The sequence below is a fragment of the Bos javanicus genome, chromosome 5, assembly GCF_032452875.1.
Source record: "Bos javanicus breed banteng chromosome 5, ARS-OSU_banteng_1.0, whole genome shotgun sequence".
Taxonomy (NCBI): Eukaryota; Metazoa; Chordata; class Mammalia; order Artiodactyla; family Bovidae; genus Bos; species Bos javanicus.
Genome location: NC_083872.1, coordinates 80599709 through 80626420, shown reverse-complemented (window position 1 = coordinate 80626420; position 26712 = coordinate 80599709). Strand labels below are relative to the sequence as shown.

At 39.2% G+C, this 26712-nt stretch overlaps 1 protein-coding gene across 2 annotated transcripts in view; it reads right to left on the bottom strand.

Annotated features, from left to right (window-relative positions):
* TMTC1 (transmembrane O-mannosyltransferase targeting cadherins 1) overlaps window positions 1-26712 on the bottom strand; it is a 309847-nt gene that overhangs the window by 12603 nt on the left and 270532 nt on the right. For both annotated transcript variants that reach the window (XM_061417505.1, XM_061417504.1), the window contains 6 exons: window positions 24869-24977; window positions 5994-6096; window positions 3803-3938; window positions 3052-3196; window positions 1985-2122; window positions 547-669 (listed from right to left, as the gene is read on the bottom strand). In XM_061417505.1, coding sequence (XP_061273489.1) covers window positions 547-669; window positions 1985-2122; window positions 3052-3196; window positions 3803-3938; window positions 5994-6096; window positions 24869-24977 — 754 coding nt within the window. The remainder of the gene's footprint in view (window positions 1-546; window positions 670-1984; window positions 2123-3051; window positions 3197-3802; window positions 3939-5993; window positions 6097-24868; window positions 24978-26712) is intronic.

Below are 26712 nucleotides of genomic sequence, written 5' to 3'. Positions count from 1 at the left end.
AGGAGAGGATTGGAGATGGAGAGGAGAGAGAGAGACTCCCAACACAATATATGATGCTTTCAAGTCACTAGATGAAAGGATGGTGGGGAGGGCTCCCTGAGGAGACACAGGCCTGTGTCGGTAGATGAGCGGGATTCCGCAGGGACTGGTGGATGGGGTGGACAGTGTTACAGGACATGTGGAATGCCAAAGCTCCTTGGGGCATTAGTCTAGCTGAAACAGAGGGTTACTGAAGGCAAACAGAGCGCAGAAGAGTGAGAGAGAGAGAGGGGAAAGCTTACTAGAGGGCAAAATGTGGAATGCTTTAAACCTCAAGCTAAAGGTGATAATTCAGAAAATAATGGGGAGGTATTGTAGAACTCCTAATGGTCAAAAACCAGAGGCTCAATTATCAAAAGAAATAAACTTACAATGTCAATTAATCAGAAAAATCACTCTACCAACATGCCATTGATCTTAGCTTTCAAAGTATATATTTCATTAAAGATTGAGAGAGTATTAATTTTAATCCATGAATTTAATAACAATTTTATTAAGTGTTAATACCTCAAAAGCTTTGTCCAGGAGGTTCTGCTCTCTCAATTGGTTTCCTTTTGTGAAAAAAAGTTCAGATATAACTTTTGGGTCCTTTGGTTTCAGCTTGAGAGCCTTGTCTATAGCATCAAGTGCCTGTATAGGTTGGAAATTAAGACACAATAAGTATAGATTAGATAAAGAAAAACTAACTTAAACAATATCTTCCATTCTTTTTGTTTTTATGTATTGGCTAGTGTGGTGAGTGATGATCAAAACACATTCTTCATCTTATCTGATGTTCTCACTGAGGAATAATGCAGCCCTGACCAAATAATTTCCCTATACTCCAGGTTTCCTATTTATTTCCAATGAAATGTCCCTGATCACTTTACAGGAACATTGTGTGATCCTGTTGAAACAGCATCCGGGGTTGGATGTTTTGCCCCGGCCACATGTCCCTCTGGACCGCTCCAGCAGCCTCATCGTGGGGCCTGGTGCTCACTCTGCCCCCAGCACCCACTACCCCCCACCCCCTGCAGCCAGAGATCCCTTCAAAGCACAAATCTGACAAGCCTTTCTTCTCCTTAAAGCCTCAAAGCTTCTTGCAATATAAGGAAAAAATCCCTTGTCCTGGTCCCAAGCCTTAGGATAGAGTGCCCAGCAACCTCTGTGGTTACATTTCACACGCCCCCTATTTCCTCAAGCCCATCCCGCAGACGGGCCATTCGCTGTTGATTGGGGCCTTTTCATGTGCCTTTTCTTGCTTGGAATGCTATTCACTGCCCTTTTTTGTTTAATAACTCCTATTCGCCACTCAACCTTCAACTTCACGTCACTCTATAGAGAACCCTACCACCCAGACTATTCGGGTTCCCTGGACATGCGCGTTAGGGACCATGCTGCTCTTCATGACATCGCTGGACACAACTATAATTCTGCACTAGTTTTGTGATTACTTGTTCAACCTTTGTCTCCTCTTCGATTGTAAACTCCAGGAGGACAAGGGAAATAATTTTTGTGTTCTTTTTTTCCCCCAACACCACTTTATTCCCATTTGATAAATATTTTGTTGAATCAGTTCATGAATCTACTGCTTATGTGACTTAAAAATGAAGATAAACAGTACAGTTGCAATACAGGGCCACTGACATGCCTTAAAAGGTTGTTATAAGGATTCTATAAGATATATTTGAGGGAACATGAAAAGTTATAAAAGAAACCAACATTAGTCTTTATTGAGTTAGCTGAAAACAAACTGAATGACACCACATAAAACCTTCAGACCCAGAACAAACCAAGAAAACAACATTTCAAGGGGTCGTCTAAGCAGTCAAGGAGGTATCTGTGCAAAGTGCCAAGGGATAATGTTCAAGACTGCTCGCCCTTGTGAGAGTGCAGGCTGGAGGGTCATCAGCTACACCCGATTTGTGCCGTGAACACAGACAATTCCAAACAGTGTGCTCTCTACCTTGTCGTGCTGCTCCTGCTTGCTGTGGATGGCGGACAACAAGCGATAGCATTCAAGGCACCCAGTCTCCTCTGACACAATGTGACTGGTCATCTTCTCAGCTTCTTTTGTCTGTCCCATCACGGCCAAAACCTGAGCCTGCAAAACCACACGGACCTTGGCTTAGATAGCACTTGGTTATTATCTTATCAAAGAAATCATTCAGGGAACATTTCCCACAAAAGTGCTCAGCATCTATTTGTGACACACAGAGAGGGCTAACTTATCACAGTTATTAATAACAGGCTTTAGTCTTCTGTTGTTTGTTTCTTTATGTAGGCATGTGCCTGCATTTGTGCATGCATGGCTGGAATATCAAAGTCATTCAATGAAATGACTTGTGCCTTTTTAAAAAAGTGAACTATGTGAAAGAGAAATATTTCCCTATGGTTTCAACAGAACACTGTTTTTAAAACAAGAAAACAAGTTTGTTTTACTGTAAATCTAAGGAAAAGGAAGAGTAATGATCCAAAAATTGAAATAAAAAATATTGCCAATATTCATTTTCCTAAATTTGATACCTAACTGTTCTGTGGTTATGTTAGAGAATGTCCTTGTTCTTAGAAACTGTATGCTGAAGTATTTAGCAGTAAAGATTAAGAGATTGATAATCTCACATAGCTCAGGAAAAAAATAACATGTATTAATAATATGTATATGCACATACATATCTAAATATGCACATGCATACATGTACACATACACATACACACATACATACTCGAGAGGTGATAGATGCATCAAGGTGCTAAAAATTTATCAATCTGGGTAAAAGAATGTGCAGGATGCTATATAGAATTCTTGCAAGATTTTGTAGGTTTGAAATGATTAAAAAAAAACATAAAAGTGTCTTTAGGGTCCATGTGTTTGGTGAATGGGTCTAACATTGGTTAAATATGAATATTCATTAAATGGATATAGTATAGCATTCTAGTTCCCATTACGAGGCTTACTAACTACAGCTCCCTGTATTGCATGCCATGCATTTCTTCTCTTCTCCATCTTCTTTCTTTCCTCTGTCTACTCACCAGTGCCAGGCGGAGTTCCCTTTGGGAAGGCTGAAGGGCCACGGCTTCCCTGTAAGTCTGCAAAGCCTCTTCGTATCTGCCAGTGTTGTAATACAGCGCTCCCAGAGGTGACAGTATCTCAGTTTTGCGTGCTACCTGTAGGGCGCTGAATTTTGAGGAAATAAATGGACATTTTTCTTCTAATAGGTACATTTCCAAAGGTTGAAATTTAGATTCAGGGACCACTGTCTATGGTTTGAGACTCTGTTCCCACCTGGTCTTTGTTTTTATATCAAGAAGAATGTTTAAAAAAAAAAAAAAAAGATCATGGTGCCATCCTCTGACTATAAGAATGTTTCTAGTGACCTAGCAATACGTAAATTGGGCCCCAAGGATCTTTTCCATTCACCGAGATAGGCTTGTTTTGATGTATGAAAGTTTTTCATTCAGATCCATTTTTAAAACTGTGATTTTTAGTTTGGGTTGTTAAGTCCATAGCTTCAGAAAACAGTGGACTAACTAAAATGAGAATTAAACTCCAAACTTGGTTTAGCACCATATTTTAACCGGCAGGCAAAAGTGTCATTAATCAGGATATCATTTATCCTCATAGTACCATTTATGGTACTGTTCTCTGGAGAGGGGAATCTGTTTTGCCTGCATTGGCAAAATTTGCTAGTACTCTGAAAGAATCTGTTCCAAATAACCAAGACTTTGATGGCCAACTGCAGGAGCTTTGGGTGACTTACAAAGTGAAAAACAGGACCTTTACCGTTTGTACCACTCTTCAGCCACACTGTTGTCTCCCAGTGACCTGTAGAGCCTCCCTAGGTTCACCATGGCCACATGATGGCTTGGGCTAAGTTTGATGGCCTGTTGGTAATGGGCCACTGCCTTCTCTGGAAAGCCTGCAACCAAAGGCAGGTTGGTAAGAGCAGAGCATGCCTTAGTTATAAAACAGACCAATTCTTTTTCTTCCTTTTTAACATATGAACTCTTTTAATTTCTCCTCTGGTGATGATCATTCTTCTTGCAGCCATACCATTAAATTATTCACTTTGTAAATTAGCACACATTTTGGCTTCTTGCCACCAACTAACTTTGGACCATTTCACTGTTCACTTTCACTTAAAACTTATTTATTTTATTAAATATATTATTTTCATCGAAGTGTTTTCTGGCTATTGCCCTAGCTGATAGGATGTTTTGAAATTATCAGTGATTGGTATTTACACAAGATATTGTTGCTTCTCACTACATGCAAAGTAGAATGTGCTATTATAGAAAGAAAACTGTCCTGAGGCAACTTCTGAGGGTCTATTACAATTATTCTACTGCAACCTAGTGACTGAGACACTCCTTTAAATAAGGCAGCTGCTATATTTTGAAAATATCTTTTTAAATAGTATGTTTTGGTTTAGATGGTATTTATTGAATGGGACTTTAATAATAATAATAATACCAACTTGCATTTGTCCAATGCACTGTATATTTTAAAATCTTTTAGTTAAACAACCTCATATGATTTTTGCAGATGTTTTGATCCTATTTAGCTGTCTTTTGAAAGCATTTAGTTCCCTCTTGGGATTTAAATGATATTAAAAAATATTATCACTTTACAGATATAGATGCAGAAGTGCAAAGACATTAGGAAACTCAACAAAAATCCCAGGACAAGTGAGGATAAAGGCCAGAACTAGAATCAAGTCTCTGGTATGATGAGATTCCCCAAAGAACCTTCCTTGTGAAATTATGTGTAAGTGAATGAATTGTGGAATAGTCTAAAGTTCTACATGGTGTGTTTACCTGCACAGACATCTTCTCAAGTCTATCTTCTTTGAATGTAAGTTTGACCAGGAGGTGCCAAAAAAAAACCTCTGCATGTGTAAGGGTCTATGTATAGGTCACAGGTGAGAGGGAGAATAATACCAGGACAAAAGCATGAATATAGTGGGAGTGTGGAAAGGTACACAGTGGTTAGTAAGATTTGGGGGTTGGGAGTTGGGGTGGGATATTTTGTTGTTGAAGTAGAAGGAAGAGGGCTAGATCAGGCCAACAGGAGGTCTCTTCTTCCTTTTTGGTAAAATTTTTGATACCTAATTGATTATTATGTTGCTAATGAACCAGCAGGTGGCACCATGAAACAATTTTGAAACAGTTTTACATGCAAAAATAAGGGATGTTTCCTAGGTATATCAGAATGTAAATTTATGTCCTATGGAACAGAAGAGCTTCAAATATCCTAGAAAATAAAAACCCTCTTGAGCATTTCATATCGACAAAATAATTAAAATTGAATTTGATTGCAGGGAAGGTAGTCTAATAGTTAATGAGAACAAAGTGGTGCTTTTGTATTAAATTCAAGTATCTTTTCATCCTTTCTAAGTATTCATCACATGCCAACAGTATGTGGGAGCGCAAATGATAAAGAAGACCGGATTCCTGCCCAGTAAAGTTTTACATTAAATGAGATAAAGCAAGTATATTTTATATAGCACCTGTTCTATAAGAGTATATCAATTATAATGGAACAGTTCCTTAGTATCACATAAGGAACGGTGAAATAATTCTGGAGACTTTTAAATCAGCTGTAGAAAAGTATTTACCATCTGCCAGTAAATTGATTCAGAGGCAGTTTCTGCATCATTGTAGAGAACAGTTCATCATTATAGATTTATAAATTTGTATAAGTGCTATTCAAAGGAGACAGCTACTCATTAAATCATCAAGGCCACTTTCTGGCCACCTGGGAAGTTTTCTTGAACGATCTGACTATAAGAACTGGGCAGATTTTACCAAACTGAGACTGAAGATTTAGAAAACTGACAGCAAGTACAATGGGACGGTCAATGTGTTTCCTGCCAAGCCCAGTGAGTTCTACTTTTGAAGCATTATTTGGGTGGATTGCCACTTAGCTTGTTAGATAGTATTATCTCATCTCAACAGGTTCTCTTTAATCTCACCAGTATCAACTAGGAAAACTCCATAGTTGTTGTGTAAGTCTGAGCTGTCTGGGCATTTCTTTATTCCAGCCAGGTATATTTCCTCAGCTTCTTTAAATCTCTCCTTTAAAAAAGAACAAAGAAAAATACATGAGAGAGTTTTTTTCTTTTTTTAAATCAGCAATAAACTGAATAACAGAAATGGGAAAAGCAGAAAATAACTTACTGAACATCTGCTATGCAATAGGCACCAAGATCAAACACTACTTACTTTGAGTTAAAGTCAGTGTCAACTGCACGGATATCAATGATATCATACTTGTGTTTAGTTCCTTCAGCACAAACCAGCTGATGTTTACTAAGAAGCAACATCTTGGATGTGAGAGTTGGACTATAAAGAAGGCTGAGTGCCGAAGAATTGATGCTATTGAACTGTGGTGTTGGAGAAGTCTCTTGAGAGTCCCTTGGACTGCAAGGAGATCCAACCAGTCCATCCTAAAGGAGATCAGTCCTGGGTGTTCATTGGAGGGGCTGATGTTGAAGCTGAAACTCCAATACTTTGGCCACCTGATGTGGAGAGCTGACTCATTGGAAAAGACCCTGATGCTGGGAAAGATTGAGGGCAGGAGGAGAAGCGGACGACAGAGGATGAGAAAGTTGGATGGCATCACCGACACAATGGACATGGGTTTGGGTGAACTCTGGGAGTTGGTGATGGACAGGGAGGCCTGGCGTACTGCGGTTAATGGAGTCGCAGGGTCAGACATGACTGAGTGACTGAACTGAACTGAACATCTGAAAGGATTTGCCCTACAGAAAAAGCTTCAAAGCAGATGTTTGAAAGGATGCCTTCCATCCCAGCAACTCTCTGGATGAAAACAGGTGATCCATTCATATAGGAATGTCTTCTGGGCTGGGTGATCTCACTGGGAGACAGGGTTATGGTGCTTGTTCAGCCGCTAAGTTGTGTCTGACTCTTTGTGACCCCATGGGCTGCAGCATGCCAGGCTTTCCTTTCCTCCACTATCTCCTGGAGTTTGCTCAAACTCATAGGAGGCCTGGCTAATTGTCTATCAGCTGCATTTGCATGGCTAGCTCTCCCACCTATACTGTATGAATTTGGGGAGAGAATTTTTTGAAGGAGGTGGGTTGGAGGTTGATGCTAATTATAGGAGGGCTTTGCCTATCCTTTTTAAAAAAAATATTTCTATAGCTTACCAAACCATTTGTTACTTCCCTTATCACTCTCCACTTTCCATCTCTGAGCTGCATCCTTCCGATAGGAATACAGGGTCCCTTGAGGCACACCTCCAACTCCTCCCTTTGTGGCATGGCCCACATCAGTTGCCACAGCTTCAACAGATCTTCTTCCAGGTGCTTTGGTTTTCTCCTCTAATGATCCACTTTAACATACTTCAATAATCCTGAATTAGCTTTTAGGCACATTTTCCACAACCATCTGAGATTGTCATGTCACACTTTCTTTTACAATATAGAAGGTAATGGCTAATTAATGACTCAAAGCCACTCAGGTTCTAACAATAACTCACAAGTAAACCACTTCCTAGTACTGCTATGAATGTCAGGTGAAAGGCAATGGTTTGGCATAAAACACAGAGCAACTTTTCCTTTCGTGTGCTCTGATCATGGACACTGTCCATAATTTTATCAGAAGTTACTACTACTAAGCATTCAAACAGACACAGGAAAAGGGAATGACAGCATCATTTTTCTCAGACATGACACCTTAAGCTTGTGACTAAAAATGCCCTGAGTACTGAACAAGAAGTCAAGACGTCTAAATCTGATTTGACACAGAAAGGCAAAGACACTTAACTCTCGGTAGAATGACCAATGCCATCTCTCTTAATCTACATACTTAAGTACCATTTAGGGAACAAAGTGTGGTTTAAATTTGGCAGATTTCTCTTATTTGAAGTGCAAATCCATAGTCCAGCAAAAATGGATTTCCATGTTTCTAAAAATGTGTTTTCTAACTGCTAAACTCAAAAGAATTGTCAAACTAAAACAAACAAAAAAAAACCTCAAAGATGAATGAAAAATCTCAAGCTATCTCTTTTCAATCTATTGAAGAAAAAAAACTTAATGAAGATATCACCCACTGCATGTGTGCATGTTAAGTCGCTTCAGTCGTGTCTGACTCTTTGCCACCCTATGGACTTAGCCCGCCAGGCTCCTCTGTCCATGGGATTCTCCAGGCAAGAATACTGGAGTGGGTTGCCATGCCCTTCTCCAGGGGACCTTGCTGACCCAGGGGTCAAACTTCATCTCTTAAATCTCCTGCATTGGCAGGGGGGTTCTTTACCACTAGTGCCATCTGGGAAGCCCCATCACCCACTGAAGGTCTCACAAATTGGTGAGTGTACATGTGTGTGTGTTAGATGGAGACAGGCAAGTCACAAATTACATATGATCCCAATTGAATTAATAGAGAGTAGTATTGGATATTTATTCATTTGCCCATTCATTCAGCACATGTTTTCAGTAATTGCTATAGAAAGCATAGCATAGTGATTAAGAACTGGGCTGCCATATGGAGGTGCCTCAAAAAAGCTAAAAATAGAGTTGCTATATGATACAGCAATCCAAATCCTGTGCATATATCCAACCAAAGTATAATTTTAAAAGATACATGTACCCCTATGTTCATAGCAGTGCTATTTACAATAGTCAAGACATGGAAACAACCTAAATGTCCATTGACAGATGAATGGATAGAGATGTGGTGCATTTATACAGTGGAATATTACTCAGCTATCAAAAAGAATGAAATAACATCATAATGCCATTTGCAGCAACGTGGATGGACCTGGAGATTATCACACCAAGCAAAGTAAGTCGAAAGAGAAAGACAAATACTATATGACATCACTATAGTATGTGGAACATAAAATACAACACAAACGAGCATAACTACAAAAAAGGAACAGACTCACAGACACTGAGAACAGACTTGGTTGCCAAGGCAGGGGAAGGTGGGTAGGAGAGAAGAGGAGGGAAGGAATGGGAGTTTGGGATTAGCGGAAGCAAACCTTCATATATAGGATGGATAAACAACAAGGTCCTACTGTATAGAACAAAGAACTATATTCAATATCCCATGATAAACTAGAACAGAAAAGAATATAAAAAAGAAAAAGTTATATATATATATATATGCTTCCCAGGTGGCACTAGTGGTAAAGAACCCACCTGCCAATGCAGGAGACATAAGAAACATGGATTTGATTCCTGGGTCAGGAATATCCCCTGGGCAACCCACTCCAGTATTCTTGCCTGGGGAATCCCATGGACAGAGGAGCCTGGTGGGCTACAGTCCATAGGGTCAGAAAGAGTTGGAGATGACTGAAATGACCTAGCACACGTGTGCATGCATGCACACACACACACACACACACACACATGACTGAATCACTGTGCTATGCAGCAGAAATTAACACAATATTGTAAATCAACTCTACATCAATAAAACTAGAAAAAGGAATTGGGCTACCAGTGCTTGGCACATGGATTGGAATCCCAACCCCGCCATTTACTGTCCCTATGACTTTACTTCCCCTCTATGTTGCCAAGTGTAAAGGAATAACCTATTTCAGAAGGTTGTTCTGAAGATTAAGTGGATTAAAACAGTTGAAGCCCTCAGGACAATGCCTAGCAAGTAGCACTTTGTCATGGTAGCCTCTACCCTTATTACTACTACTAGGAGTAGTATTTGTTGAGCACATTTAAATACAAAGATGGCATTAGTATCAAACACTAACACTGGTCATAACACAAGAAAATCGAGATTTTAAAGAAATGGTTACCCAGTTTCAGATTAGCCAGGGCATTGTTTCTCTGGTTGCCTCTAAGAAATTGTTTACTGACCTCTGAATCAGAGATGATTAAAAAAATTAAAAGGAAGAACATTCAGGTTACTTACTCTTTCTCATATAGGGTTAACTAAAGGGCTTTGATGGGAAATGCCACGTGGACAGCGTTGCAACACCTGATATGGCCACAGCAACAATACCAGGGAACCTGGGCTCAAGATCGCGTGCACTTACCTCTTTACTACACTGCTCACATTGAATTGTATTCCGTAGTTCAGTTGTCTTTGAGCTCCTTCAATAGACGCATTTTGTTTCATTCCTCCCCAGGTCTTGGGCATCTGTCTCCCAGGGGTATAAGTAGTAGCACCACCCATGTGTCAAGTATATAGCGGAGACAGAAGAGTGGGTAACAGACAGTTCTACCCTCACAGACAAGAAAGTGAGATTTGGGCAAGAGGGAGACACTGTGATGGCTGGGAACAGTGTCACAAAAGCAAGGTGCTTGGGAAGCAAACAGGAGTGACACCCAGACTGGTGTTTAATAGATTCTCTACACCTGCCAAGATCCAAATGCCAGGAAATGCAGGTTACCATTAACTCCATAAACTGTATAATATGAAAATGTGCTTGAAAAAAATCTGTGCTATTTGAGATCTTAAAAATATCCTTATAACTAAACTGTGAGAGAGTTGAAAGATATTTTTCCTGAAAGGAATAAAATTGATGTCCTCATATTCTAAGTTGCTGAAGTCAAATACAAGAGCTTTCAAGTGCAATTACTGTTGTGCCTGATTTAATTTTACTTTCCCCCCACATTCCTGGCTGCTCCAAAAAGGCAAAGAGATCACCTTTTTCATCTAAAATCCATTTTTGGATTTATGAGCTGGGTCTCCACTAGAAACGCAATTTTCAAAGTCCAAAGAAGTAATGCGATTTAAAAGACCATCCATGTCTAGAGAAAGTAATCACATTCCTGTGCCTTTGGTATCCCCAAGGGCAGCCTCCAGACTCGGGTTCTATGAAAAATGTTTTCAATATCTGTCTTTCTTGTCCTTTCACTTGACTGTAAATTTCAAAGAATGATTAACTTCACTTATTAAAAAACGTAAAGGAGCCACCAGTGCAGGAGAAAAATGCTTTCTAGGTATTTATTTAAAACAAATTTCGCCTTCTCTGGAAGGGCAGTGCATTTATCTTCAAAAGCAGTATTCTTAATCCCTCAAGTTCAGTTTCATTTACCTCATCTGGCTAGATGTCCTGACCTAAGCTGATCACTCCCAATCTCTACTGACTTGTGACAGCCAGAGGAAATGAATATAAGCTATTTATAGGACAACTTTAATTTAAAATGTTTGTGACCTGGAGAATAGTTCTGACAAATAATATGGCCATCAGAGTCCCCAACCAACCACTGCCTCAGCATGAAATCAGCCTTCGAGGACAGTGGTTAAAAATGGGCAGCGTGCAGCCATGGGCCCCACTCCAAGGCTCAAAAGAATTTTCAGTGGGGTGGAAACAAAAGAGCCCGGGGGGAGAGAGAAAATGCTGTCAACATTTCCACGTTGAACGTGCTGTAATTACCGACGTGGCGTGCTTTTTACCTCAAGGAAGGGAAAGTGAGAAGTAGATCTGAAAACGGGCCTTTTGTCATTTACTCTCTCAGGTCAACTGATATGTCTGGAAAAGATTTCTTATACTTCAAACTGCAGCAACCAGGAGAGCAAATGGACATGGGCTCAATGCAGCTATCTTCAAACTTCTGGTTTGCACTCTAAAACTTACTGAGGACCCCAAAGAGCTTTGTTTATATGATGTACATTTATGAACATTTACCACAACAGAAATGAAGCAGACATTTTTCTTTAATAAACTGATAATAAACTATATTTACTTAAAATAATAAACCAACAACCAATAACACATTCATAAGAAAATATATTTTTCCAAAGCAAAAAAAATTCAGTGAGAAGACTGATATTATTTTCTATTTTTCCAAGTATTTTAAATATCTGAATTGATAGAAGATAGCTGGGTTCTTATATCTATTTTTGCACGAATCTATTTCTGTATGTTTTTTAGCTAAAGTATGTGAAGGAATGTGGTGTCACACAGACATTCAGTTGGAAAGGGGAGTATATTTTCATATTCTTTTCATGACTGTGAATACATCATGTAGCCTATAAAAAATTACTATATACTTGGGCAAGAATGAGAGTAAAAAAGGCAAATTACCTGTGACTATTATAAAAACTGCACAAACCTTCTTGGACCACAGGGGGCCTAGTCAACCCTTTGTGAACAGCTGCTTAATGAATGGCCTGGAACATGTTCTTACTGTATAGCAGGTGTAGGGTGTGACGTTCTAAAGTGGTGAAAGACCTACAGAGATGGAGCAGGAAGGTTGTGCGCTCTGACATTACGGCCGTGCGTCTGGTCTGCTTCCCACTACTCTGACTCTGACCAATGATGTGTGCACACAGATCTGCCAGGGATCTCCCCATTAGCCAAATGACTATTTACCATTACAAGACTGGCAAATGTAGGACCATTCGACATTTAAATTCATGTCAGTGACTTCTCCAAGTAGCTCTTTAAAACACAATGGCTCAGAACACAAAGCAGAGATGCCTCTTTTCTCAGCCTCTTCTTTGCTTTTATTTTCTTTGTAAAACAGTTCTTCCCCCATCAGTCACTGACATGGACGTTTATGAGAAAGATGCTGCCAATATTTTGATGTCTAACACTCTTCCTCATTTGACTGAAATGAATCAATTAACTTGGCATTCCTCTTCACCAAGGAATTTGGGCATTTCTAATCCTCAATTTTCTCCTTACCCAGCAGACTGTGATCAACATTACCCTGTGACAATTTAAGAAAGAAATGATGACTTTAAAGATGAAATGCCAAGAATCAAAAAAGCTAAAATATGACAAATGTGACAGTGTGTAACAGTCAACAGACCAGGAAAAGGGTGGCCAAAGAAACCACCCCCCCCAAAAAAAAAGAAAGACCAGAAAGAGTGGAAGGGGAGCTACATGTTCATGGAATTGCAGCTTTCTCCATTTCCAAACTGGAGAAGGCAATGGCACCCCACTCCAGTACTCTTGCCTGGAAAATCCCATGGACAGAGGAGCCTGGTAGGCTGCAGACCATGGGGTCGCGAAGAGTCGGACACGACTGAGTGACTTCACTTTCACTTTTCCCTTTCATGCATTGGAGAAGGAAATGGCAACCCACTCCAGTGTTCTTGCCTGGAGAATCCCAGGGACGGGGGAGCCTGGTGGGCCGCCATCTATGGGGTCGCACAGAGTTGGACACGACTGAAGTGACTTAGCAGCAGCAGCAGCAGCCATTTCCAAACGGTTCTCCTGTTCTTCTGTCCTCATTCTACGTACTTCCAGGCACACAACTTTGCTCCCCAAAGAGGAAGGAATCATACTGTTCCCCACTGCACAGCCCTCACCTGGTCTAATTTCTGTAGCCAGAAAACTTTTCCTAATGATTTTTTATCTCGTTGATATCTATATGTTCTTAAGGTACCAAGCTGAATTTCACTCTTTGGCCAGTGATCCTCTCCCCAAACACCCATTGCTCACATGAGTTCGGGTCCCTATGACACTCGCACTGGTACTCTTTGCACACTTGTCACAACTGGGTGAGGTCTTGGGCAGAGGGTGGTAATTATTCCCCTAAGAGTATTCTTCCCTTTTAGACTCTTAAGTTCCATGAGTCAAGACCCATACCTTGCAACTTCTTCTAATACTTGGTGACACTTAAGTGCTCAATAAATAAGAATTGAATACTTAAATCGATAAATTATGTTACGGTTCAGCTCAAGGTGACCTGACCATACATGCAATGGTATATGTGTCTGAATCTACCCCAAAGATGACACTTGTCAAACAAGAGAAATTGACCTTATTTTTGATCTATACTTCTAATTTATATTTTATTGTTCCAATTTTCTTTCCATTCTTGTATCAGTTAAAGTCATATCCCCAGACACTTAAAGAAACATATTTTAAGTGTTATCAAATTAATTAATTGAGTTTTTCCATAGGCTGGCAATAATTTACAGTGATAATGTTATAATTTATAGGATGATAATGTTAACTTTATTTCCTTTATTGCTGTGTAATGCAAGCTATATAATCTATGGCAAGAGGAGGCTGGTTAAAAATGATGGTGGGCTTGTAAATGTTTACAACCCTATCTGTGAAGCTGGAGTATAGCCAGTTCTGAATGCTAATGAAGAACCAAAAGAGACTAGTAAGCCAGAGACCACGTAGACTTTGAACCTAAGAGTATTTTCTATTCTGTTTTCTTGACTTCTGTGCTGCATTAGACACAGACTGGCAGCTTTCTTCTGCATCCTTTTATGTATTTAACATCTATGACAACCCACTCTCCTGGGTTTTGTCTATTGTTTTTCCTCTCCTTTTCCACATGGATATTTGTACATCTAACCTCATTAACTACAGCCTATTACCACAGTCCAGTCCTGGGACCCCAGCATCATATGCTGAAAGAGCAGTGGGAGAGGAGTCAAGTTACAGTCTCCAGTCTTGGTCCTGACACTAGTTATCTGAATGACCTTGAGCAAACTTAATTCTGTGCACCTCATATTTCTATCTGCAAAATGGGGTGGTTTAACAGTTCTTTAAGGTTCCCTCTACACACTACTCTTCCATTTTCTCCTAAGATAAATTAGCTAATCACAATATAGATGCATTTACTTGAAGTCCTAAATCTCTCTTTCCAGTCCCGATCTCTTGCACTGTTACCTGTCCACATGCTATTTCCATTTAAACGTCCCACTAACATTCAAGACAGAGGTTACAGACTGCTGGTGGCATACTGTATTAGTACCATTCTTTTAGAAACCAACTTAGTAATGCATCTCGAGAGTCATGAAATATGCAGATACACTTTGATATGGGAATACTTCTGGAAATCTATCATTAGGAAATGATCCAAAATACTGGATCATAAAGAAGAAAAAAAAGTCACACACACACACACACACACACAAGAACCTGAATGACCAACAGTTAAGATATTATATAATAATTCATCATTTCATAAACTAGTAAGTAGGTATTAAAATGGTATTTATAAAGATCATTTAACAGTATGAAAATATGTATAATATTATATATAACATAATGGAAAGTCAAAATAACAGTATATAAACTACATGTGACTATTAAGCATGAAAACAAAAAATGCTAACTTGAAAAGATATTTCCACCTGTATGTTCACTGCAACATTATTTACAATAGCCAAGCTACATAAAGTGTCCATTGATGGATGAATGGATAAATAAATGTGACACATACACACACACATATATGCACACACAGTGAATATTATTCAGTCAAAAAGAGAACATAATCTTGCCATTTTCAGCAGCATGGATAGAACTTAAGGACATTATTATAACTGAAATAAGTCAGAGAAAGACAAATATTATATAATCTCACATATAAAAACCTCACAGAAAACAAAAACATGAATAATATTCCATGACTTCAGAATATACTACATAGCTGCAGTAATCAAAGTAGTATGGTACTGGCACAAAAGCAGTCACACAGGTCAACGGAACACAATAGAGGGTTCATAAATAAACCTATGCACTTACGATCAATTAATCTACAACAAAGCAGGCAAGAATATACAGTGGAGAAAAACAACCTCTTCAATAAGTGTTGCTGGGAAAACTAGACAGCTACATGTAAAATAATTAAATCAGAACATGCTCTAACATGTACAAAAATAAACTCAAAATGGGTAAGACCTAAATATAAAACCACAAATCATAAAACTCCAGAGGAAATATAGTCAGCACATTCTTTGATATAAGTCATAGTGGTATTTTTTTGGATCTGTGTCCTACAGCAAAGGAAATAGAAGCGAAAATAAACAAAGGTAACCTAATTAAACTTAAAAGCTTTGCATGGCAAAATAAACCACTGACAAAAAGACAGCCTTCTGAGTGGGAGAAAATATTTGCAAATGATATGATGGATAAGGAGGTAATTTCCAAAATATATAAAGAGCTCATACAACTCAATATCAAAATAAACAAAAACGTAATTGAAAAATGGGCAAAAGACCTGAATAGATATTCTTCCAAAGAGGAGATGCAGATGGCCAATAGACACACGAAAAGATGCTCAGTATCACTAATCCTCAGGGAAGCGCAAATCAAACCATGATGAGATATCACCTCACACCAATCAGGATGGCTATCATCAAAAAGAGCCCAACTATACGTAAAACAGATAAACAACAAGGACCTACTGTATAGCACAGGGACTATACTCAGTAGGTTGTAGTAACCTATGTGGAAAAAGAATCTGAAAAAGATTGGTACCCCAGGTGGTGCTACTGGTAAAGAACCCGCCTGCCAATGCAGGAGACATAAGAGACATGGGTTTGGGTTTGATAACTGGGTCCGAAGATCCCCCGGAGGAGGGTTTGGTAACCTACTCCGGTATTCTTGCCTGGAGAATCCCATTGACAGAAAAGCCTGGAGGGCTCTAGTCCACAGGGTTGTAAAGAGCTGGACACGACTGAAGTGACTTAGTGTCATACATATATATATGTGTCACTTAGTGTCATATATGTGTGTGTGTGTGTGTGTGTGTCTGTGTGTGTATTTATAACTAACCCACTTTGCTGTACACCTGAAACTAATACAACATTGTAAACCTACCATACTTAGATTAAAAAATTAATGACTTTTAAAAAAGGAACAGAACAAATTCTGGTGAGGATGTAAAGGAAAGGGAATCTTTGTACACTGTTGACAGGAATGTAAACTGATGCAGCTACTGTGAAAAACAGTATAGCAGTTTCTCAAAAACTAAAAATAGAACTATCATATGACCCAGAATTCGATTCCTGATTATATATCCAAAAAACCCCAAAACACTATTTTGAGAAGATACATGCACTCTAATATCATAGCAGCATTATTTCCAACAGCCAAGATATGGACTCAATCCAAGTGTCCATTAACCAATAAATGGATAAATAATATATCATATTAATATATATCTATATCTATCTATATAAATTATATAGATATATAATCTATATCTATCTATCTACAGAAATGGAATACCACACAGCCATACAAAAGAATGAAATTTTGCCATTTGCAACAACATAGAGGGTATTATGTTAAGTGAAATAAATCAGAGAAAGACAAATACTATATGATATCACTTATATGTGGAATTGGGCTTCCCTAGGAGAAGGCAATGGCACCCCACTCCGGTACTCTTGCCTGGAAAATACCATGGACAGAGAAGCCTGGTAGGCTGCAGTCCATGGGGTCGCTAAGAGTCGGACATGACTGAGAGACTCCACTTTCACTTTTCACTTTCATATACTGGAGAGGAAATGGCAACCCACTCCAGTGTTCTTGCCTGGAGAATCCCAGGGACGGGGAGCCTGGTGGGCTGCCGTTTTTGGGGTTGCATAGAGTCGGACACGACTGAGTGATTAACACTTTCACTTCACTTTCATATGTGGAATTTAAAAAATGCAACAAACTAGTGAATATAACAAAAGTGAAACAGACTCATAGATAGAACAAACCCGTGGTTATCAGTAGGGAGAAAGAAGTGGGGATGGGCAATATAGGGGCAGGGGATTAAGACATGCAAACTATTATGTATGAAATGAGTTACAAGGATATATTCTACAATACAGGGAATACAGCCAATTTTTATAATAACTATAAATACAGCATGATATTTAGAACTGTGAATCAGTATATTGTACACCTGTAACATATAATATCAAAGATCAACTATATTTCAATTAAAAAATGTAAAAAACAAAACAAAACATGGCCCACCAAGATCATAGACACAGAAAATAAATTCCCAGAGGCAGGAGAAAGGGGTCTTTGCAACCCCATGGACTGTAGCCTGCCAGGCTCCTCTGTCCATGGAATTCTCCAGGCAAGAATACTGGTGTGGGCAGCTGTTCCCTCCTCCAGGAGATCTTCCCAACCCAGGAATAGAATCCAGGTCTCCTGCATTACAGGCAGATTCTTTGCCATCTGAGCCATCAGGGAAGCCCAAGAATACTGGAGTGGGTAGCTTATCCCTTCACCAGTGGATCTTCCCAACCCAGGAATCAAACTTTACCAACTGAGCTACCATAAAAGCCCAATAATATCATATATCAACTATATTTCAATTAAAAATGTAAAAAAAAACAAAAACCCAGACCACCAAGATCATAAACACAGAGAATACATTCCTAGAGGCAGGGGAAAGGGGTGGATAAAATCTGTGAAGGGGGTCAAAAGACACAAACTTTCACTTATAAGGTGATTAAGTCCTAGGGATGTAATGTATAGTATGGTGACCGTACTTAATAACACTGTCTTTGCATTGAAGAGTAAATCTTAAAAGTTCTTATCACACACAAAAAATTTTATAACTATGTATGGTGCTGAACGTATTGTGATAATCATTTTGCAAGATATACAAATATTGTGTCATTCCTTATATTGCATATCTGAAACAAATATGTTAATTATGCATGCATGCATGCATGCTAAGTCACTTTAGCTATGTCCAACTCTTTGCAACCCTATGGACTGTAGCCCACTATACTCCTCTGTCCGTGGATTTCTCCAGGCAAGAATACTGGCGTGGCAAACTGCTATGTAACAACCTAGAGGGGTGGGATGGGTGTGCAAGAGAGAGGGGACATAGGTGTACCTATGATTGATTCATGTTGATGTTTGGCAGAAACCAACACAATACTGTATAGCAATTATTCTTCAATTAAAAATAAATTTAACAAAAAAAGAAAACAACTGCAGTTAAAGGTTTAAATAAAAAAGAATATTGGAGTGGGTTGCCGTACCCTCCTTCAGGGGATCTTCCCAACCCAGGGAGTGAACCGTGTTTCTTACTCTCCTGCAGGGGGGTTCTTTAGCACTAGTGTCACCTGTCACCTGGGAGACCCCCGATATCTCAGTTATACCTCCACTGGAAAAATAGGTATATTAAGAAGAACTACAGTATATTAAAAATGGTAATGTTTGTTGTTTCCAGATATTATGGGTGAAAGGTGAACTTTATTTTCTTTGATCTTTCCATGTTTTCCATTAGATTTTTATACTATTAGTGTAATTTTATTTCTTCTGTTTCTGAAATCTTGCTTATCCTTGGCTTCCCCACAGCTCTCATTGGCCATATATCTCCTAAGTCCTTTAGATGCTCTGCTCTGGAGTTTTTAATTTTCTAATATTTTTCTCTTTCAGCCTTCACATGCACACAGTTTCTAAGTACAAAAGGATTCTTCTTCCACAATAGAGTCTATCCATTCCCACACTATCTTCCTGAAACATGGCTCTCAACTATGCATTTACAAGCCTTCTCCAAAATACTGCCATATTTCTACAATGTTTAAAACACTTTCTTCAGACGCCTAACTTTCTTCCTATTATATATCACTTTCAAATCTGTGCTTCACCATGGGCCTTAATGTGCTCCTTCATATAAAGTGTTTTCAAATTATTGGCCTACTTTACAGATTTCCTTTCTCAAATTCTCTATTATGCCCAAATAGACTTACTTGCTACCTTCAAGTTCCAACAGAATAAGGAGCAAAGTGTTAGTTTCAGACAAAGTCTGAAACAGTTAATATCATTAATTTTAGGGTTTTATGTAATAGAAACATAGTCTCAAGCCAGGAAAGTATTTCTTATCCTCCTGAAATTACCAAACTATAATTTAAGAAACCAGTTCCATTTGGGAGCCATTTTGTCATAGAGAAAATGGACAATCCAGAGCCTACGTAAAGCACATGACCAGAAGGAAAGTATTTAGAAATCAGAGTAAACTAGAAACAAGTTTAGTATAGAAAAGAGTTGTTCAGAAAAATGACAAGGCGGTTGTGCTCATAAACCATAGAATATTACTCAGCCATGACATTGAATGCATTTGAGTCAGTTCTAATGAAGTGGATGGGTCAGTTCTAATGAGGTTCAAGAGGGAGGGGATACATGTGTACCTATGATTGGATTATGCTGATGTATGGCAGAAATCAACACAATATTGTAAAGCAATTACCTTCCAATTAAGAATATATAAATTAAAAAATCCCAAAATCTAAAAACTGGGCTCAATAAGCTATCACTTGGGCCCAGCCCAGAGGAAGCAAATCACAGGACTGTTGATTTCAACTCCATACAGGAAAGGGTTCTCTAACATTGTGGGCCACCACAACCACAATGAACATGGGCTGGGCACGTGCATATATGGTGGTCCTGGAAGATGACCAGTAAAGTGACGGAAGGGTTACTGGTGTGTTACAGATTGACTATGGTTTGCTTTCTTGAAGGCTGATAAATAAAGTTGTGCTATTAAGAAATGAATTTATTTGCTAACAAGGATATGAGCTTGGTGCTTGTGCATCTGAAGCATTCTTTTATTAAATAATTCAAAGCATGAAGATAAGATGCTGAAAGAGAGCGAAAGCAATCCTAAGTTATGCCCAACAGCTACTCTCTCATGAGCTCTCTCTGATGTTAAAATCAATTGCCCAAAGGAGCAGAAGAACCTTTCAATCTTTCAATTACATTCTTCAAGTTCATAATATTCTACATTTGAATCGAGAATAAGAAAGGCTGGCAAAAGATGTGATCTTTGTATGTAAGGAAAGGTCGTGGTCATAGTCATAATTTGTTTTTTCTTAAAACTTGTTTATAACTTTATGTGGCATACAATAATGTTATATCAATTTGCCATTATGGTTCTCAAAAATTGAATTTACCACATAATTGATTTTAAATAAGGCATCTGACACTTTTAAAACGTAACTGGGAAAATGTATATATGTTGCCCTTTTTAAACATATATATTAATACTATGTTTTATAGATATATATGTCTATAAAATTTGTTAATAGTAAGATATTGATGAATGAACTAAAATTTCAGTGTCACCAAACATTGTCATCATTTTTAATAAAGTAACTTTTCATGAACTTGGAGTTCATCAATTTACAAAAAGAATACAACTTGAAACTTTTGGAATTTACTAAGGCAAATCGCTTTTCACAATATTAACATGTTAATGCTTTATTTATATAGAAACAATAGCACTAATTGAAGTGAAACCTTAAGTTATTCATGAAAAAACTCATTAGCACTTAGTTGACTTTAAAGGAGGTACTTTTAGACGCTCTTAAAATGTTAGAGCCATAAGAGTAGTTATTTAGAGTAGTTATCAATTTTAGATTTGGAAACTGAGGCCCAGAGAGGTGGAACACTTCTCACTCAAGTTTGCACAGGTGTTACTAGGAAGTGGGGTCTAGAATAGGCCACCTGGTTCACTGTCAAATTCTCCTAATTTGAGGAACTGACCCTGAAGTGCATTAAGTCCAGAGATGCCGCATGTATGCTTGCCTGGCTTGCCTTATACAGTGAAGCACCCTGAGCCCTAGAAAAGCAATATGCATACAAAGACATGGCTTTTCTTAAAGAAACTTGCAGTCTTGCGAGGAAAAATAAACCTGATAAACTGTTTACATTATATAGTTCAGACATTAGTTCAAGAAATAAAAATATGTGATTGGTTTGTGAGTTGATGCATGTTCCTAAAGATTTCATAAAAGCTCTAAGGAAATCTAACTCCCCATGAGATGGGGAGGTGGGTGAGTGTTGGGGGAGGAAGTGAAAGTTGAATTGAATCTTGAAAAGTGGGGATGATTTAGAAAGAGAGAAAGAAAAGATGGCATTACAGGGAGATGGAACTGTGTCAGTGTCGGTAAAGAGCTCCCCCTAAAACAACATACCTTGTTATCACTGGTATTAGTTGAGTGAGTGACATTGTCTTTTACCTTCAGGGTAATTTTCATCAAGAAGAACAATTAAATGTTTATTGTATGTCCTGGCAAGTTGTGAAGAAAAAAAAGATGTGACTGATCTTGAAAGTGAAAGTTGTTCAGTCGTGTCTAACTCTTTGTGACCCCATGGACTATACAGTCCTTGAAATTCTCCACTCCAGAATACTGGAGTGGGTAGCCTTTCCCTTCTCCAGGGGATCTTCCCAACCCAGGGATCGAACCCAGGTCTCCTGCATTACAGGCAGATTCTTTACCAGCTGAGCCACAAAGGAAGCCCAAGAATACTAGAGTGGGTAGCCTATCCCTTCTCCAGGGGATCTTCCCAACCCAGCAATCGAAACAGGTCTCCTGCATTGCAGGCAGATTCTTTACCAACTGAGCTACTAGGAAAGCCTGATTTTAATGCAGTGCTTTATTCATTTACAGAGAATTGAAGCAGCTTTCAAACATAGAGAACACAAATTGAATAAAACAAATTGTTAAGGAAAATGATAAACCCAGTAAAAGCAGTACACACAGAAAAGTAGCCTATCCTGTCAAGATGGCAGTTATTTGGGGGGTGGGGCCAATGGAGACAAAGCTACAATTGATTTTCTTAGCATTTGTAAGATTTTTCATGCGTTAGATTAAAAAATAAAGCAAAAAACTTGTAGTTCAGGAGAAATCTAATATTGAGCCATGAGAGAAATTTTCCCTTGAGTCCTCATCCAGAAGCCACTGAACAATGTAGCAAGTGCTGCCCTCAACCCAACCCTGGTCTGCAGCTGGAAGGAGTAACTTCACCTGGCTGTTCTCACACTGTCCCTCACTGCAGCCCAAGAGCACGACCCTGAGGCACAGTTTGTTACATGAAACACTGCCCACATGCCCAGCATCTTTTACTCATCTTTTTACTCATCTTTTACTTTCAAGATGAGTAAAACCTTGGTCATGTGCTGGACTGGAAGGGTTACATGGTCTTCAGATCTTATCCATTCATCTTGCGGCTCAGCTGGTAAAGAATCTGCCCACAATGTGGGAGACCTGGGTTCAATCCCTGGGTTGGGAAAATCCCCTGGAGAAGGGAAAGGCTACCCACTCCAGTATTCTGGCCTGAAGAATTCCGTGGATTGTATAGTCCATGGGATCACAAAGAGTCAGACATGTCAGAGTGACTTTCACTTTTCATTCACTCAGTATTTACTGACTGCATATAATGTGACAGACAAGGGAGGAAAGTCATGAATAAAAAAGACAGCCATTCTCATGGAGATTGGCTCACAGAAATATTCTAATGGTGGGAGGAAGATCACAGACATAAATAAATGTATGTTAGATGCTGATGAATGCTTCAGAGAGAAATCAAAGAACGTGTGGGGCAGTGAAGGAGTTGTTTCGAAAGGGTAATCATAGATAGCCCTTCCATACAGAAATGTTTGGGCAGAAACCAGCACAAGATGAGGAAAGAAACTCTAAGATGTCTGGGAGAACAGTGCTGGGAGAAAGGGCACAGTTAGTGCAAAGGCCACAACTGTGTGTGGCTTGTCTGATTAGCTGCAAGCCACCAGCCAGGCAGAGGCAGGGGAAGGTCTTCCATGAAAATGAAGGAGCCAGGATGAAGTGAGAAAAGGGAATAATGATGGAATCTTTTCTCCAGAAAACTCCTACTGTGTCTGCTTCAACACAAACCAAGGCAGCTGAGGACTGCCATGTCTACCATAATACATGAGCATCATCATTTTAGCTTAAACTTTGTGTTAAAACATGCATTAAAATCTCTCACGACAGACACAGGCCTTTGTCTAAAGCCCACCTACACTATATGGAGACTAGCAGAGCAAGACAACTAGATTTATCACTTGTGACATTTAAATAGCCACTGAATGTCCTAATTTTGTTTCCTGGTGAAATCTCCAAGGTTTTTCAAATGCAAACTGCACCCCTGTGTACCTGACAACATCAAATCATTCATTACATTTAAGTCAATGCTGGAGGGCATCTTTCAAAGGTGTTGAGTTTGAGTTTAATCTTAAAGACACTCTGGAAATTGTATAATAGCAGAATCTACCTTCTATTGAGGGCACTTATGTGTGTCAACAAAACTCTATCATCAGTTTAGAGAAGACAATTTCTATTTGTTTTCCCACAGCATGGGGCATGCATCCAGGACACTGAAACATGGGATCCAATGGTTTGCAGCCAGGAGCCTGCATGCATAGTGAGTCGTGTCTGACTCTTTGCAACCCCTTGGACTGCAGCCCGCCAGGCTCCTCTGTCCATGGATTTCCCAGCCAAGAATACTGGAGTGGGTTGCCATTTCCTTCTCCAGGGGATCTTCCTCACCCAGGGATTGAACCCACGCCTCTTGCATTGGCAGGTGGATTCTTTCACCACTGAGCCACCTGGGAATTTTAGATACAGCAAAAAGGAGGGAAATCAAAATACTTCTCCATTTTATGCCATGAAAAATGTTCTCTCTTAGGAGCCTGTCCTATGAGACTCTGTGATCTTCTGATAGGTATTAAGACATAGGATCTATAAGATTATTGCTAATTGTTTCCATATTGAGTTCAGAGATCTTAGTCCATTAGCAATTCCCCAGAAAAATATAAATGAGTAGTAATTGAACAAGCAAATATCACGTACTGTTCATGACGGATTTTGTCCCAAAGTGATAGAGAATTTAGTAGTGGTTTATAATGGACCATTTTAGTCTAGAGACCCCATACGTGCACAAAGAATACTGGAGTGAGAAACCTAGATTTGTGATTTCTATCAAGAGGAAAACTGACATACAAATTAGTTGTCCATTATGGCAAGCCACTCCAGTACTCTTGCCTAGAAAATTCCATGGATGGAGGAGCCTGGTAGGCTGCAGTCCATGGGGTCGCTACGAGTCAGACGAGACTGAGCGACTTCACTTTCACTTTTCACTTTCACGCAATGGAGAAGGAAATGGCAACCCACTCCAGTGTTCTTGCCTGGAGAATCCCAGGGATGGGGGAGCCGGGTGGGCTGCCGTCTATGGGGTCGCACACGAGTCGGACACGACTGAAGCGACTTAGCAGCAGTAGTAGCAGCAGCATGAACTTACAAGTTAAATGATATAAAAAAATCTGTGTATTATAACATTAATTTATACATTCAACAGAAACAGTTAAGAAGATATTATATGAAACTAAATGGAAACAATTACCTGCTCAGCCAATAATGAAGCTAAGCTTGAATATGCATCTGCAAACTCTGGACCATATTTAATGGAATCCTTCAGTAAGGTGATAGCCTCTTCCTTTTTCTCCTGAGACCTATGGATTATAAGAGAGGAAAAAAGGATATCTTTTAATAAAACTTGAAATCCTCTGATTAGACTTGAAAATCTCATTTCTTTTAACAAAGATTAACGGATTCACTCTGGATTTTACTGCAAATAAATTAAACTAGACTTCCTCCAGGTGCTAACAAGTTTCTGTCTCTGAATTCTCAGTGGAAAGAGATGTTAAGATGTAAATGATGCTGCAGATTATTCACTGATTTCTCTACCTTCCATTTCCTGCTATGCACTTTTTGAGAATTCTATTTAAAATTTTATAAGTTGTTTAAATAGAAAGTTCAACCTTCAGAGGAGCAATTTTGGGCACATGACCTGGGCGGCACGGGAGCCACTTATAACGTGGAGGATGGTTCGAGCCCCTCTCATACTAGCTACACCATTACAGGCTGGGCTCTTAATAGAAGCAAGCCAGCCAAACTGCCCATGTCCATCTTTGCTTTTCTATCTAAGAGAGATAGCTCTTATACATAATTTGTGAAATTATGAGATACTGGCTGGCAAAGAATGACCAGCTATTTTATCCTCATATTTTTATTGAAAATTGGTCTGATGGTCTTCTTTATTTTAGTTTTCTCCCAGTGATTACATTTTTCATTCAAAGAGGACTCAAGGCCTGAAAGTTATTATTTTGGGTGAAAGTTCTCTTTTCTGTTAGTGCTATGGGAAAACACTGGGTCATTAGTATGATATCAGTGTCTTAGAAGCCAAAAATGTACACCGGCAGTGATCAATGCTGCCATCAATGCAATGCCACAAACCCTGACCACTTGCTAAACTCTAGACACTGTAACTGACAACAGAGGTGGAATAAAGAATAGAACCCTTAGAACTATGAAGGGCACGTAGCCTAAGGGCCCCTCAACTTTATCAGTTACCAACGCTGAATTGTATGCTTATGTTTTTACTATATAGGATCAACAATCATTTATTCAGCAATGAATATATACCAAATGCTCTGGTCAGTTTTCACATAACATTAATTCTCACAACAATCTCATGCAGCAAGTATTATTGTTTTATCATACTCATTTTTCTAATCTGAAAATTTGGATTCAGAGAAGTTAAGTGACTTATCATGTTCACATAACTAGGACTCTGAGTCAAGCACCAGTGCTCTTCCCTCATACCGTATCTGCTTACTCTAATTGCTTAAAATCCACCTCTTATGACCTTGATGCTCAAAGTGTGATCCATGGATCAGTATCTTCGACATCACCTAGCCTCTGGTTAGCAATGCAGAGTCTCAGGCCCCAATAGGAGGTAAAAAATTCATACCCTTCATTCAAAAAAGATTCTCAGGTAATTTGTACACACACTGAGATTTCAGCAGCACTGCTCCCTGAATTATCAAAGGCACCTGAGAGTAACTCCTGCCACAAAACGTCTATGCAGGGCTTCAGGCTCTATGGGATGAAGATCTATAGGGGAAACCCAGTACTGACTCCATACGTTTGAGTTCCAAGTGCTAAAAGTAGCATGCTACAAGGCTGTTTTCTATCACAGACCTTGGGAAAAAAGCCATGTTTCCAGCACAGATACTGTGTTTACTACCATTCGGTTGAGCAAACATTTATCACCATAAATTGTAGCTGTTTCCCAGGGGATGTGCCTGTCCATGCTATCCTCTCCTTTTTGGGATCTAGCTAACTCCTACTGGGCTCCTCTTGATATCAAGGTGTAACACCTGCCTCCTTAAGTGGCTCATCCTT